This window comes from Hypomesus nipponensis, chromosome 22 (genome assembly GCF_054491055.1).
Source record: "Hypomesus nipponensis isolate SF chromosome 22, ASM5449105v1, whole genome shotgun sequence".
In the NCBI taxonomy this organism is placed as follows: Eukaryota; Metazoa; Chordata; class Actinopteri; order Osmeriformes; family Osmeridae; genus Hypomesus; species Hypomesus nipponensis.
Window position 1 is genome coordinate 6294804 of NC_140382.1, and position 13987 is coordinate 6308790.

At 49.5% G+C, this 13987-nt stretch overlaps 3 protein-coding genes and 2 non-coding genes across 5 annotated transcripts; 3 read left to right on the plus strand and 2 right to left on the minus strand.

Moving 5' to 3' along the window:
* The first annotated feature begins 224 nt into the window (after window positions 1-224).
* prpf4 (pre-mRNA splicing tri-snRNP complex factor PRPF4) lies at window positions 225-4552 on the plus strand. Its single transcript, XM_084686752.1, has 14 exons — window positions 225-359; window positions 639-844; window positions 969-1155; window positions 1253-1340; window positions 1475-1554; window positions 1679-1772; window positions 1867-1961; window positions 2089-2147; window positions 2328-2451; window positions 2980-3069; window positions 3177-3299; window positions 3423-3530; window positions 3663-3781; window positions 4211-4552. The coding sequence occupies exons 2-14, from the start codon at window positions 685-687 to the stop codon at window positions 4402-4404; spliced, it is 1521 nt and encodes a 506-aa protein (XP_084542878.1). The 5' UTR covers window positions 225-359; window positions 639-684; the 3' UTR covers window positions 4405-4552.
* LOC146236151 (small nucleolar RNA SNORA47) lies at window positions 2533-2668 on the plus strand. Its single transcript, XR_014741142.1, has one exon. It is a non-coding gene; the product is annotated as a small nucleolar RNA SNORA47 (small nucleolar RNA).
* On the plus strand, window positions 3905-4040 carry LOC146236152 (small nucleolar RNA SNORA47). Its single transcript, XR_014741141.1, has one exon. It is a non-coding gene; the product is annotated as a small nucleolar RNA SNORA47 (small nucleolar RNA).
* A 495-nt stretch (window positions 4553-5047) lies between the features above and the next one.
* rnf224 (ring finger protein 224) lies at window positions 5048-6000 on the minus strand. Its single transcript, XM_084686996.1, has 2 exons — window positions 5548-6000; window positions 5048-5356 (listed from the first exon to the last, which is right to left on the minus strand). Exons 1-2 carry the CDS (start codon window positions 5998-6000, stop codon window positions 5048-5050), a joined length of 762 nt encoding a protein of 253 aa, XP_084543122.1.
* Window positions 6001-11114: 5114 nt separating this feature from the next.
* Window positions 11115-13808, minus strand: LOC146236154 (uncharacterized). The gene is made up of 2 exons (XM_084687304.1): window positions 13389-13808; window positions 11115-12960 (listed from the first exon to the last, which is right to left on the minus strand). Exon 2 carries the CDS (start codon window positions 12797-12799, stop codon window positions 12518-12520), a length of 282 nt encoding a protein of 93 aa, XP_084543430.1. The 5' UTR covers window positions 12800-12960; window positions 13389-13808; the 3' UTR covers window positions 11115-12517.
* Window positions 13809-13987: the final 179 nt, after the last annotated feature.

Here is a 13987-nt window from a genome sequence, read left to right on the forward strand (position 1 = left end):
AAACATATATAGATAAATATATAATTATTTTTTTACATTGAAAACATTATTTTTCATGTTGAGCATAATTGTCTGATTGTTTGTGCCGCATACTAGGACAATTGTGTCCATTGTGCTCCAAAAATGCACGTGTTTTTTTCTCGTTCTCGGAGACACAGGAAAAGCCGGATAATCTTGCAAATGCAACTGTATCCTGTGTATTTATCATATTTTTTGCAAAACAAATACAAGTTTACTTTTCACGTACAAATTCGGTGTTGTCTCGTAGCCTTTATTTTGAAATAAACGCATGAAATCAACCGGAAATGAGATACCTTACTGAACTGGCTTCATCCTGTTTCGACGCAAAGCCAACGCGGGTAGGTTATGTATTAATATTAGCCATATACATTTGTCATTTCTTACGGAATCCCGTCCTTAACAAAACATATACGATAAAGACTGTGTTTATGTATGCGTTGTTACTTTTTGCACAACTTGACTTGTGGTTTTAGCTTGATGATGTAAACGATATTGCCAACGTGCTCTCAAGTTAGCCTAACTAGAAGCTAGCTATAAGCATATCCATATTTCCATTTTCCGACTAGCTAGTTCTTGTTGGCGGGTTTAAATATTCTGAATTGGTAATTCCACGTCAGGTCAAGATTGGTTGGGAACTAAATTAGCCAGGCGCACGGGATCAGGATGTCGGACGAAGACGAAGGCCCATTGGTAAAGAAGTCGCGGATCTTCTATGGCAGTCTCGAGGAGAAGGAGAGAGAGCGGTTAAGCAGGGAGACCACGGGGAAACTGAAAGATGGCGTCAAGGCTGGCATCGCAGCTGGCAACATCAATATCTCAAGCGGTAAGTGTAACATTCTAATAGTGTTCATAGTCTACCTGATGTTTTTCATGTCTTAACATTCTAATGTAGTTGTGATGTCTGACCTTTATTTATTGTGTCTTTCACCTTCGTGTATCTTTCACAGGTGAGTCTATGGACTTGGAGGAGCGTGTCAGTGAGCGACAGTCGGAGGTGCTAGCAGAGTTTGAACGCAGGAGGAGAGCCAGACAGATCACCGTGTCAACGGACGATGCCGAGGTAAAAGCCTGTCTGCGGGCTCTCGGTGAGCCCATCATAATCTTTGGAGAAGGACCAGCAGAGAGGAGAGAGAGGTAAATGTCACGGACCTCTCCTCAGTCTTAGACCCTAACGTCAGCATATATCAGCTGCTTGATGACCCACTCCTCTCTCTCTCTCCCTCATCTTCAGGTTGAGGAATATTCTTTCAGTAGTAGGGCCAGATGCACTGAAGAAATCAAAGAAAGACGATGACAAATCCAAACGTTCTCAAGAAGAGGTAGGGTTCAGTCTCCTCTATCCAACTGTTGATATTATTGTACCAGCCTTGGGGCCTCCTGTTTTCATCCTTATGCATACAAGTATTTTCAATAAGGTTGACCAACGACTCCCCATTTTGTGTTTTATTCTCAGCGTCAGGAAACGTGGTACCACGAGGGGCCGAACACGCTGAAGGAAGCCAGGCTTTGGTTGGCCAAATACTCTCTGCCTAGGTAGCTACATTGTGATTGACTTGTGGATTGTCCAATTGGGGGCTGCAGTGCTGCTGACACGATTGCTGGTTCTGTTGATGATTGAAAACCAGCAGGTTTGTGGATGACAGGTTTGTTTGTACAGGGCTATGAAGAGGTTAGAGGCTGCCCGAGCTCACAAGGAGATTCCTGAATCCACACGAACAGTCAAGCAACAGGAACTGCACAAGAACCTGAGAGTAGGTTCTCCATCCAACAACATGTATTCAAGTCAATCTCGTCCCATTTTCCTGTTTCTGATTGTCTCCCTCTCATCCGTCTCTCTCTGCCCAGAACCTAAATAATTTCTGCAGCCAGATTGGTGATGACAGACCTATATCTTTCTGCCAGTTCAGCCCCAACTCTAAGATGCTGGTGACTGCATCCTGGTGAGCGGTAACGGAACTGCTTGTGCATACGGAATACTGATCCGAGAACTTGACATACATCGACTTGAATAAACATCCCCCTGTTGTGTCCTAACCCCGAGCCCGTCTCTCCCATGTCCTTCCTCAGGAGTGGCCTTTGTAAGCTGTGGTCCATCCCAGACTGCACCTTGGTGAGAACACTCAGAGGTAAGAACCCGTTCCAGAATAGTTCCAACCTTCTATGTACCTCCCCCGACGCCCTTTCGCTGGCTGGCAGTTGAGTTAGGATATATATTGATTAGAGTACCTTTTTGAGATCTGAGCTTGTCGGTTGTGATGGTAACAAGTGTTTCAAATCCTCCTGTGTGCTGGCCCTGTCTCTCCCAGGCCACAGCACTAACGTTGGGGCCATCAGCTTCCACCCCCAGGCCACCCTGTCCCTGGAGGACTCTGACGTCAACATGGTGTCTTGTGCTGTCGACGGCTCTGTCAAGCTGTGGAGCCTGGACAGGTACGACTCCCTCTCTCTCCACTTCTAGGTTCTCTCTCTGGGTTCCTGGTTGCTTGTTGGGGGTAGGGTGCATTGGGCCGTAGGAGGACTGAGAAGGTTCAACAGCTTCAAAATGTGCTGTTATAACTGGTTATAACCTCCTAAAGAAACTGAGGCAGATGCAACAACTGTCTCTATGCGACCGTTTTAGAGCTACTGTTGGGTCTGTCCACAGAAACACAGTTATCGACTTCATGTTGGCTTTTTATAGACCAACTGGAGAGCTGTTTTGATTCTGAACGTCTGAGCTCAGGACGTGGCAAGTTCTCAATACCAGCCTGGACCTTCCACTATTATCCACTTAATCATTGTATATCTTTCTCTGTCTTACTCTGTATGGAAGTTCTCATTCTCTTCCTATCACTCAGGCCAAGGGGAGGGAAAGTGTGTGTGTGTGTCGACATGAGTGTTGTGTACTTGGGATTGAGGCGAGCAGACGGCTTGTTTTGTGTCCCACGTAACCATTGTAACCTCTTTTCTCCACTCCAGCGACGAGCCTGTGGCTGACATCGAGGGCCACTCGGCGCGGGTGGCGCGAGTAACCTGGCATCCTTCCGGACGCTTCCTCGGGACCACCTGGTGGGCGAACGCAGATGCCACCCGCTGCACCCTCATGACCCTCCCAAATAACCACGCTGAAGTCCTAATGCCCCCCCCCCCCCTTTTCTGTCCTCTCCTACCTGAAGCTATGACGACTCGTGGCGTCTGTGGGACCTGGAGGCTCAGGAGGAGATCTTGCACCAGGAGGGCCACAGCAAAGGAGTCCACGACCTGCACTTCCACCCCGACGGCTCCCTGGCCGGGACGGGGTAAGACTGGGCCGCGCCCGCCTCCCCCGGTTGTGCGCCGCATGGGGACTGGTCGCGTACGCACGGCTCAGTTTACAGTCGAATACACTCCATCTCACTTTCTGGCTTCTTCTTTCTCCCTAGGGGTCTGGATTCTTTTGGGAGGATCTGGGACTTGAGGACAGGTCGCTGTGTCATGTTCCTGGAGGGTCACCTCAAAGAGATCTACAGCATTAACTTCTCCCCCAACGGGTACGCCAAGACGGAATACGCTGGAAATGTGACGCGGGCGGTCGTCGACGCTCAACGATGAGGTTTTGTTTTGGAGGTGCAGCGACCCGAGTACACGTGTGATGGCTGAGGCCGTTTCTGCTCTTTTTTCAGGTTCAACGTGGCGACAGGAAGTGGAGACAACACGGTCAAAGTGTGGGACCTGCGGAGGAGGAGGTGCATCTACACCATCCCTGCCCACCAGAACCTGGTGTCCTCGGTCTGCTTCCAGCGTGAGTCCTCTCTCCTCTGCTCGATTCTCTGGCGAGTTTGAGATGATCTCTCTCTCTCTCCTCCCAGTGTTTCTCTCTCTGGGTTCCTGGTTGCTTGTTGGGAATATGGTGCATTGGGGCAGTAGGAGGACTGAGAAGGTTCAACAGCTTCAAAATGTGCTGTTATAACTGGTTATAACCTCCTAAAGTAACTGAGGCAGATGCAACAACTATCTCTATGCGACCGTTTTAGAGCTACTGTTGGGTCTGTCCACAGCAACACTCATTGTCAGCTTCATATTGTTGGCTTTTTATTTACAAACTAGAGAGATGTTTATTCTCAGGATGTGGCAAGGTTCTCAAGAATGATGGTTCTGGAAAGAACCAGGTTGCATCTCTCTCTCATCCACACTCACCCTGTCTTCCCTCTCATGCCGTCCCCTTATCCAGCGACCGACGGTCACTTCCTGGTGTCGGGAGCCTATGACAACACAGCCAAAGTGTGGACCCACCCTGGCTGGTCGCCACTAAAGACGCTAGCGGGGCATGAGGGCAAGGTGATGGGCGTGGACATGTCACCTGACGGACAACTCATAGCCACCTGCTCCTACGACCGCACCTTCAAACTCTGGATGTCAGAGTGAATACAGGAGGAGAAGGAAGAGAAGTGGAGATGGAGAAAGGACACCCAGTCAAAAGACTGGTTAACAGTCTTTATTTGTATTTTTTATTTCCATGTTAGTTTAATTGTCTTGTTTTTTTTTTTAAATAAAAAAACGAATTTCAATCGTGTCATCTGTGTTGTTTCATTGTTGTTGATAGACAAGCCCTTACCTGCCTTTATAGGTACTAATCTGCATGTTGACAAAACAATTCACACATCAATTCAATCATGTAGCCTTAATTTATGATCTTTTTTCAGTGTCTTTACCTGATGTGTCCTAATACAGTTGCATACCATGTCACCATAAGCATATATCCATAAGTTCCAGTGTCCTTATTAACGAGTACAGAGCTTCTACTGGAGCTTGTATGTCAATACTCCCCATGTCTGTGCACTCTGAAAGGTGTCAAAGTCAAGTTACAGTCACAGAAGGCTTTAGAGCTCCCACCTATCAGACAGTCTAGCAGCACCGCCAGCAGCACCACCAGCAGGTTAGCAGCACCAGCAGCAGTAGGCTAGTAGTACCACCAGCAGGCTAGCAGCAGCAGTAGGCTAGCAGCAGCAGGCTAGCAGCACCAGCAGCAGTAGGCTAGCAGCACCAGCAGCAGGCTAGCAGCAGCAGGCTAGCAGCACCACCAGCAGCAGAAGAGACAGCGCTGGCAGCAGGGGCTCCTGTGAAAGCGGGGCTCGGCTAGTCCTCCGTGGGCCCAGGTGGACCCAGGGGGCTGCTCCATGATCGACTGCTTCCCAAAGGAGAGCTTGTGCTCCAGCTGAGAGACGCCTGTCTCTACTCCCTGCCTGGGGCTGCTCCTCTGGTGGCCGTCCATCTCGGCCTTCACCCCCAGGAAGGCTGCCAGATCCAGGTCCAGGGCTGTAGCTCCCCCGCGTGGCAGTGGGGTGTTCTGCCTGCACTGTGGGCAGGGGATCCACATCTGCTGGGAGTGGGAGAAAGCAGGCACGGTTGAGCATTCGAATCAAATAGACCTTTGATGGGAACGGAGCCAGAAAACAGTTCTGTGTGCTCCTTGAACTGCTGAAGAGCAATTCATGTTTATATTTTCTCTTAACACCAACTGGCCACACTTCTCCCTTCCGTCCGCCGGTGCCCGTCAGAAAGACCCACCTGTTCGTTGAGGATGGTGTCCAGCCTGCGCAGGCAGGCCTGACAGAAGGTGTGTCCACAGTACAGCCTACGAGGCAGCCTCTCACTCAGGTTGAAGCCGCAGTAGCAGATGATGCAGTCCAGTTTACGGCTGTCTCTGGACGGCTGGCCTGCCTCCTCCGCAGCGCCCGCTGCTGGCGAGGCAGGGAACGTCGCAGGACACGGAAGCCCCGTGGCCAAGGGCGGGGCCTCCGGGGCTGGTGGAGGGCGCAGGGACTCGGGGTCAGGGTCCTCTGCGGGAAATTGGGCGTCTGGAAGGGAGGGTACGTCTGGGGAAGGGTGCGGGGGTTCTGAGCTGAGGTGCAAGGCAGCATACGTGGGTTGGAGAGGGTCCGAGGGAGGGTCAAGGTACAGGTATGGGGACTCTGCTTCCTCTGGAGCCTCTGGGACCGCGGCCTCCTCTTCCTCTTCCATCCTTCACAGAGTGAAAACAGTCACCGATTCACTTTACTCATGTATTCCATCGCACCAGGAAAGTGGCCTCAGGACAGAAATGGTTTTAAGCAGGTGAATGTACGCATATGACCACAAATGACGCAGTGTCATTATGAGTGTCATGGGTAACAAAAGCAGGTTGGTTGATTAGGTAAGCAGAGACAGAGATATCTACTTACTGCCGAGGACTATGTTAGTGAAAAGATTAGACGACCATTAGAACATATCAGCTCCTTGTCTACTGTGTGTGATGGTAGAAATTCTGTCTACACGGACACAAGCGACTTGAACAATAATGGTCAATGTGATTGAATAATCAAGAAAAAATACAAAATAAATAGAAAAACTTAAATATATCTCCTTTTATGTCAACTAATAAACTGTACTCAACCCAGCCTCAGCTCCAGAATGAGTCAGATGGGGCGCATTTGGTTTCCATAAGGGGGTATTTTGTATGCAGCTGTTATGGAAATGTATCACTAAAATAATGGGGGGGGGGGGGCATTGCCCGTCTATGCCCCCTTGGAGCCGACCCTGACTTAACCCCCAGAAAAGACAGACAAAAAGACTTATAACAGCTTGTACCTTCGTGTTAGTCCTCCAAAGCTACAGGTGTCCAGCAATTCCATGGGTATGTCTTGTTGTTCTTTGGGGTTGAGCCAAAGTCTCTGTCTTCACAGTGTGGTCCATCTCTGAGTCCTTAAATGCATCCTGCCTCACTCCTTAGCTGGGTGGTAATGGGTACAACTGCTCTGACATGAGCTGCAGGACTCATCCTCTGTTCAGGGCACAAATAATCCAGAACGAGAGATACAGATGAGGCAAACTCGAAGACAGAGAGAGAGAGAGGGTGAGCGCGAGACCAAGCTCCTTTACGTTCTCCAAAGAAAAAGGGAACCCTTCAAAGTCCCAGTCTTTTCCTCCAGAACTTCCTGGGTGATGACCAGACTTCACTGGCCTGCGAGTTTTGTTGAACCTGCTGTTCAACTTCCAGTGTCTCAGGACAAACAATGCTGTGTCTTCCCTCTAGCCTGCCCCGGTCCCCAGTGTGTTTAATATTTCAGGCTGCCTGTCTCTGTGAACCCTTGGAGCTCATAGGCCTGTCAGTGGAGCATGTTATATATTAAAGAGGCCAGAGACAACAGACAGGCTGTTTAGAGGGAGGCACGGGGTATTATCCTGGGGAGCGGCAGGGAGGGGGGGGGGGGGGGCGTGGGGGGTACTAGCGAGTTTTATTCACCTGCAATACATGTATAAGAACCACTCTCTATCACTTTTTTAAATCTCTTTCTTTCTCGCTCTCTCCCAGACAGAGCCACACAAACCACATGCTATCTTTCTCTCTCTCTATGTCTCTCTCTCGCTCTCTTTCTCTCTCTCTCTCTATGTTTCTCTGTCTCTCTCATCGTCTCTCTCTCACATTCACACCCTTTCACTTGTGGACAAGTCCTGTGACCCTGTGTCCCACCTCACCTCCTCCCCCTCCACTATGTGTGGGTGCCCACCCCCCCGACACACACACGCGAACACACTCTCCCCGTCTGAGCAGGTGAAAGGGGAGCCTGGCTCACGTTCCTCTGGACACCGAGCGACATCAGATCACCTTACGTAGGCTACAATACACCAGCGGCAACCCTACACCCTCCACCCAGCTCCAACTCGTCCAGTCCCAGGAGGTGTGTGTGTCTGTGTGTCTCTGTATGTGTGTGTGTGTGTGTGTGTGTGTGGGGGGGGGGGGGGGTCTTATCTGTCAGTACTGGGTGTTGTTGGAAAGTCCACGAGCTTCTGAATGACCACAGCACATCCTAGTACATCCTTGTACATATGGTGGTGATAGGCAAGTGATGTCGGTGGACTCTTGAGGAAGTGTGCTGGAAAGACAGGGTCCTGAAAGACTCGCGTAGGTTCGACCCAGAGTTAGCATGAGGTTAGAATGAAGTTATGTTGAAACCTGGGGGTTGAGGGGAAAAGTGGAAGTTAGGGGGAGGGTAGGAGGATGCAGGGTGAGAACATGGAAGAAGGGGGGAGGTGAGGAAGGAGGGTCTCAGTGAAGGTGGGAAAAGGCTCAGGTTAAAGGTTGATTAAGGTTGAAGTCATGTCTTTCTTTGATCAGACCTTTAAAAGAACTCCTCAAATGATGAGAAGTTGTACTGTGTTACTGCAGCCAGCAGGTGGCAACAGAGAACCCTGTTTGTTGACAAAAAGGGAAAATAGAGAAAGGAAGTGGTAACCTTAAATGATGGAGAGAGGAGACAGTAGTGTAGTTAAGGGTAAATGGAGGTGTATACACAGTACATAAAGATTATACCCACATGGTCGAAGTATACTTAGCCTACTACTGATACATAATACTACCACTTCTACAAGGGCGATGGTGTCAATTGTTTGCTGATAGTTTAGCTATGACAAACGCATGCCATTATTTAATTCCTTTGAAATTATGCTCCTTATGCTTCCTTCCAGACACGCAAACACACACACACACACACAAATACTTTGTCTGCCAAGCTAGTTTAAACAAACCTGCCCCTCATCTTCCCTCCTTTTGTCTCTTTTCTATCCATACCGAAACACACTTGACTTGCGCGCACACACACACGCACACATTCTCAGGTGTGCTAGTTGCTGTTGTTCTTTCACTGAGAGAAAGAAAGAGGAGAGGCTGTGAGTACAGGAATGCTGTGTGACCACTCAGCCGGGCAGGGCCCCAGTGACGAGGACAGTGATGCTGGCTGCCACCTCTGCTGGGGACATACTCGACTCTAATGGAGTGTCACTATTCAAATGCCACCCCTGACGTCTGCTCAAATCCTGCCACAACATTTGACAGTGTGTCCCTCTAATAGACACACACACACATACATAAAAAACACACACATACAGGCACAGGCCACAGATACATAAACAAAGACACACACTCACCCAGTCACACACACACACATCTTGGCCAGTCTGCTGTTTTGGTTGAGTGACTCAGATGATGAATGGATGGCAGACAGGTGAAGGGGGCAGCGGGGGCCATCGTGGCTCATTATTCGGTGTTTGTTTCGTGTCCTCTCTGTTTGTGTTGATGTTTGGGGAGAGCAGGACTACTGCTGCAGACTGGGCTGGACGCTTGCTCGTGTTGCGGATATATTTAGCTGTGTTGACACTGTCAACCATTTGTGGGAGGAAACACACCCACTCTAACCACTATTTTCTGTCTAGATCCCTTATATTACCGACTCGGCTCTCTCTCTCTCCATTTGTCTCTCTCTCTTTCCCTAACTCTGGCAAACACACACACACACACAATCAGAGCTTTTGTACTGTTGACGAGCGCTTGACCTTTTTGTCCTCTGAGAAGGCCAATAATGTGCACCCTTTGTGTTTCCATGGATACCCACGGTCACTTAAGAACCGCTTGAGCTTTGTAGATGATACAACAACACACACACTCGAGAACATAGGAACACACACACAGGTGCACGGGCACCCAGCCACAAACACACACGCAGCAGACGTGCGATGTGTCGCAGGCAGGGTGCCCCAGGACAAGTATAGCCTGCTCTACAAGTCAGCATCACCGTGGAAACTGGGTAAGCTTGGTGTCTCGGTCTACCTGTTACTGCAAACACAGGCAGGTCCCGTCGTCACGGGCCCAGATCCGGCTGAGCAGGTAGGTGACAGAGTCCTCCACCCCTCAGTCTGGTCCTCCTCCCTCTCCTCACTGCCAAAATCACAACCTCCACAGGAATGTGTTGGAGCAACATTCATGGTCCATGACGCCAGCGTCACAGTTATGCTCTCAGACTGGTTACTGTTAACCAGGCTTCTCAGAAGTCACTCACTCATGCCTTCCTGAACCCGTTGAAGAGATATAAGGAGAGGGGAATAAGATTATATATATATATATATATATATATATATATATATATATATATATATATATATAGCTAAGCAGGGTCGGGCCTGGTTAGTACTTGGATGGGAGACCACCTGGGAATACCAGGTGCTGTGTGCTCTTTCGCTCATTCACTTAGAAACTGAAATCTTGCGAGAGAGAGAGAGAGAGAGAGAGAGAGAGAGAGAGAGAGAGAGAGAGAGAGAGAGAGAGAGATAGAGAGAGAGTGGTGATGTATAAGTCCATCCATGCCGTCACATTGGACTGTAAGCTATGCAGGAGAAACAGTGACGTCGTGGATGAACGATCGAGTGGTAAGGTCTTTGTACCTGCTGTGTTTTAGGACAGGGCAAACAGTTCTCTGGAACTGGAAGCAACCTTCACTGACGTCCTTGCTAACGATCTGTTGGCGGTGAAGTCTTGGAACTCAATCTGGGACTACAATCGACCTTTCCTGTTCCACCTCCCTTTCTGCAAAAGCCCATACACACAGACGCACGCTGGGAAATAACCGCATTCTCAGCTAGTCGTGCATCCTCTACAAAGAATGGCTCAGAGATGACAATCTGCTGAAGAGGGGACCCCAGATGCTGAAACAGCATCCCCAACCTGCTGGAACTGGGAGTCTTTCTCTCTCCCCCCCTGATCATCTCACCATATCTTGACACACCTAGTTTGCTATCTGTTACAGGTACAAAACACTTGCTCAGTTTGTTTAGGGAGTATTGGATCACTGTCTTTGTACTTGTTTGTACTAAATGAAGCACACTGTAAGTCTGATACCGTGTGTTCACGCCGGGTGTGGCCCTTTGTAAACAAAGTGGCAGCTCAGGGTAATTGTTAACCGGATGATAACTTAAAAGTCTTGGAAAGGATATAGAGAGCAGGGCAGTGAAAACCTACTTGCCATGTAGCACTCCTTTTCTCTCTGTCTCTCCCCCTTTCTCTCTCTCTCTCTCTCTCTGACACAGCTTTGCCCAGACCGGTTCTATTGCTCTTGCCGTCATAACCACCTGACTTGCTACGTTTGTACTTATGGACCAAAGACTGCATGTGAATGTTTTTCATTAGAGACTGGCGTGAACAGCACCTCAAACAGGTCATAAACCGGGAGGAAAACCAGGACTTAATCAGGGCTTAACCTCACTCAAGACAGGCCTATTACAATAACCCCACATTCAAACACTGACAGAAAATCACATTCTACGTATCGATTCAAAGATGCATTTTATTTCATCAGCAGCTGCAGCTTCATCATAAAAACATTTGAAGTTGTGCGTTTGGGGATATATATCTCTCTCCTTGGAGCTAGGATGGGATATACAGCACCTTGCGTGGAGTGTGATGGTGCTCGACAGTGAGAACAGACCGTCTGCCATGCGACCAGTGCCTCAGTGCCTCAGTGCCTCAGTGCCTCCTCCTCTAGGAGCTGAGGAGGAGGCACTAGAGGAGATACACAGGCCAGACAGCCTTGTTCTACTGCAGGGATCAATATTGACCCAGGGCAAACCAAGAAAGATACATCAAACTCAGTAAGACATGGTCAGAATAACAGAGCACTGATTTCAGTTTATCTTCAGGCCTCTCGGTATCATGCTGTTTGTCCACAGTAAAGGGCTGTCTACCAAGCACGCACGCATACACAAACGCACACTCTCAGAGAGGCCTCTGGTATTGTATGCCGACTCTGACAAAGGCATCATTGTGAGTCCTCAGCAGGGGCGGGTGAGGAGGGCAGAGTTGCGTTGAGCAGTTTTGAACAGTGATACAAAACAATGTTGAGTGTGTATCTGTTTTGTTCCAAGAAGGAACAAAACAGAAACCGACACATTCAGTTTGACCTCCCTACCCCGGTTCTGCTTGTTCTCTATTTAGATCCAGAAGGTCAATAATGGGTTGGTTCCAGAATCACTCACTAATGAGCAACAACGTAGCTGTTCTCCAAGTCGGATATTTACTTCATTGGTTCTGAACTGTCTTCCACACATTTAAACCAGGCAGGTGCTTCATATCTACCCATATTTGGGTCACTGACAGCAGTCCTGACATCATACAATCTCTGACAGGGTGAAACACTTCCTCAGAGCGAAAAGTGCTGAGGTATAAATAAACATTTTCATTTGCTGAATAAAGGAAACGTTGACATGTCATGTTGACAGAGATACCAGACAAAAATAGAGTGTTTGTTAAGTCAGGGGCTTTTGGAACGTCTTTGCGAGAGTGCCATGTTGCAGGCTTCCATCCATTTGATCTTCTTCAGGTTTTCTCTATTATGGGATCAGAGAAATGGCCCATTGGCCACTGCCTCTGAGATAGCCTGTGTTGTACCCTGGCAACAGCATGCTGGACAGAGTGGTCCTTGCTCCGTCACCGTGTGGGGCTTCTCAGAAGAGGATTATGGTGGCAGGGTTGCTCCAGGTTCTGGTGGAATGACAAGGCTCCCTCCCTCCCTCCCTCCTTTCCTGGGTGAGATCCCTCATCGGACATGATCTGACGGACATGACGACAGAAGTCGTCTTCGGGAGGGGAGGAAGGGAGGAAGGAAATGAGGGATGGAGGAAGCAGTCCTGGTGTGTTTGGGACCGGGCCGTGGCGGGGAGGAGGGTTGACGATTCACTTCTTCCGTCGGCAGCGGTAGCAGCAGGCGGGACAGCGGCCCACCTCTTCCTCGTCGTCCCTCACCGTGTAGGACTTCCTGCCGTCGTACCCGGGCGGGCCCTGGGCCGACTCGCCGTTCGCCGCTGGGTCGGCGGCGTACGGGTTTTGGGAGGCCTTGGCGTTGTATGTGGACTCCAGGGCCATGGGGTTAACGATGACCGTGCTGTCATCTGCGCTCTTCAGCTTGGCACGGGGGATGGTCACGTTGCCGTAAGGGTTGTCCAGGGATACATTCATGGCGCTGGAATATCGGTGAAGGGTGTGGAACACTGAACAGGAGAGGTCACACCTGTCACTCCTGATTCTGATGTTGGGAGTTGTGAAACTCGGATCGTCCGCTGAGTCACTGTTCTGTTCCGGAACCCTCTTTGACCTGATCTCTCCTCCTCAAATAACCTCTGTAGGGGGGGGGGGGGAGATTAAAAAACATTGAAGAATGACAGCATGACCACATGCACATTTCTTACTGTGAGAACGAAAGGCTTTCATTTTGTGCTGCTTTGGGACTGTATTGAAACCACTTTGAGAGAAAGGATTACAAATCATTCTGAAAGCAGTCTTAAAAAGTCACTCATCCCTTCACATATCCCTGTTTTTATCCCCTCTCTTCACTCACGATCTTATAAGCTCTGAGTCACATTGAGGCTCGGCTCCAAACTACGATTGCTCTGTTTCCTTTACAGAACAATAACATTACTTTCATACAATCCCCAAGTTGACATTCAAAAGCTTTTAGAGTACAGTTGACTTCAGTTCCACTAAAGCCTTCTCACAAAGGCAGGCAGGGCTTGTCCCCCCCTGGAGAACACCAGCTCTGGCTACTCACTTTTCAGAGGGAAGAATTCCTTAGTAGTCAGTCACTCCACGCTCTGCCATGTCTCGTCCTCCAGTGGACGGGTAGCTGAGTCTGGAACCCTCCGGAGGTCTGGTAATCTGGTGTTCTGGTGCCTGGGAGAGATCCTTTTGGTGAAGAGCCTGGTGTGCAGGGAGCCCGTCACACCTGTAGCCTGGTGCGTCGTTAGTGAAGTCTGAGGTAGCAGCTGGTCCTGTCTCTCAGGTGAACAGCGCTCCTGTGTGTGCATGGAGGGCTGGGAGGCTGCCTTCTAACCACACCCCCTTCAACCAAGCCGAAACCCAGAGAGGGTGTGGTTGCCTACCTGCCTGGCTGGCTGCTTGGCTGGCTTACTGAGTTATTAAGGTGTATGTGCCATGGCTACCAGTAATGCCTCCCAGTCCTGTCCGTTCAGGAAACCCCCTCTCCCAGTGTCTGTGAAACTTCAAACACGACCCCCCCCCCCCCCCCCTGTGTGTTTGACCCTGGATTTGTCGGATGTTCATCCAGGTATCTGGGTGCAGCTGGGTGTGGTGTGATAGAGATCACACCCAGACCTCTCCACCTATCCTAGTCCATGAATTAAGTGAACA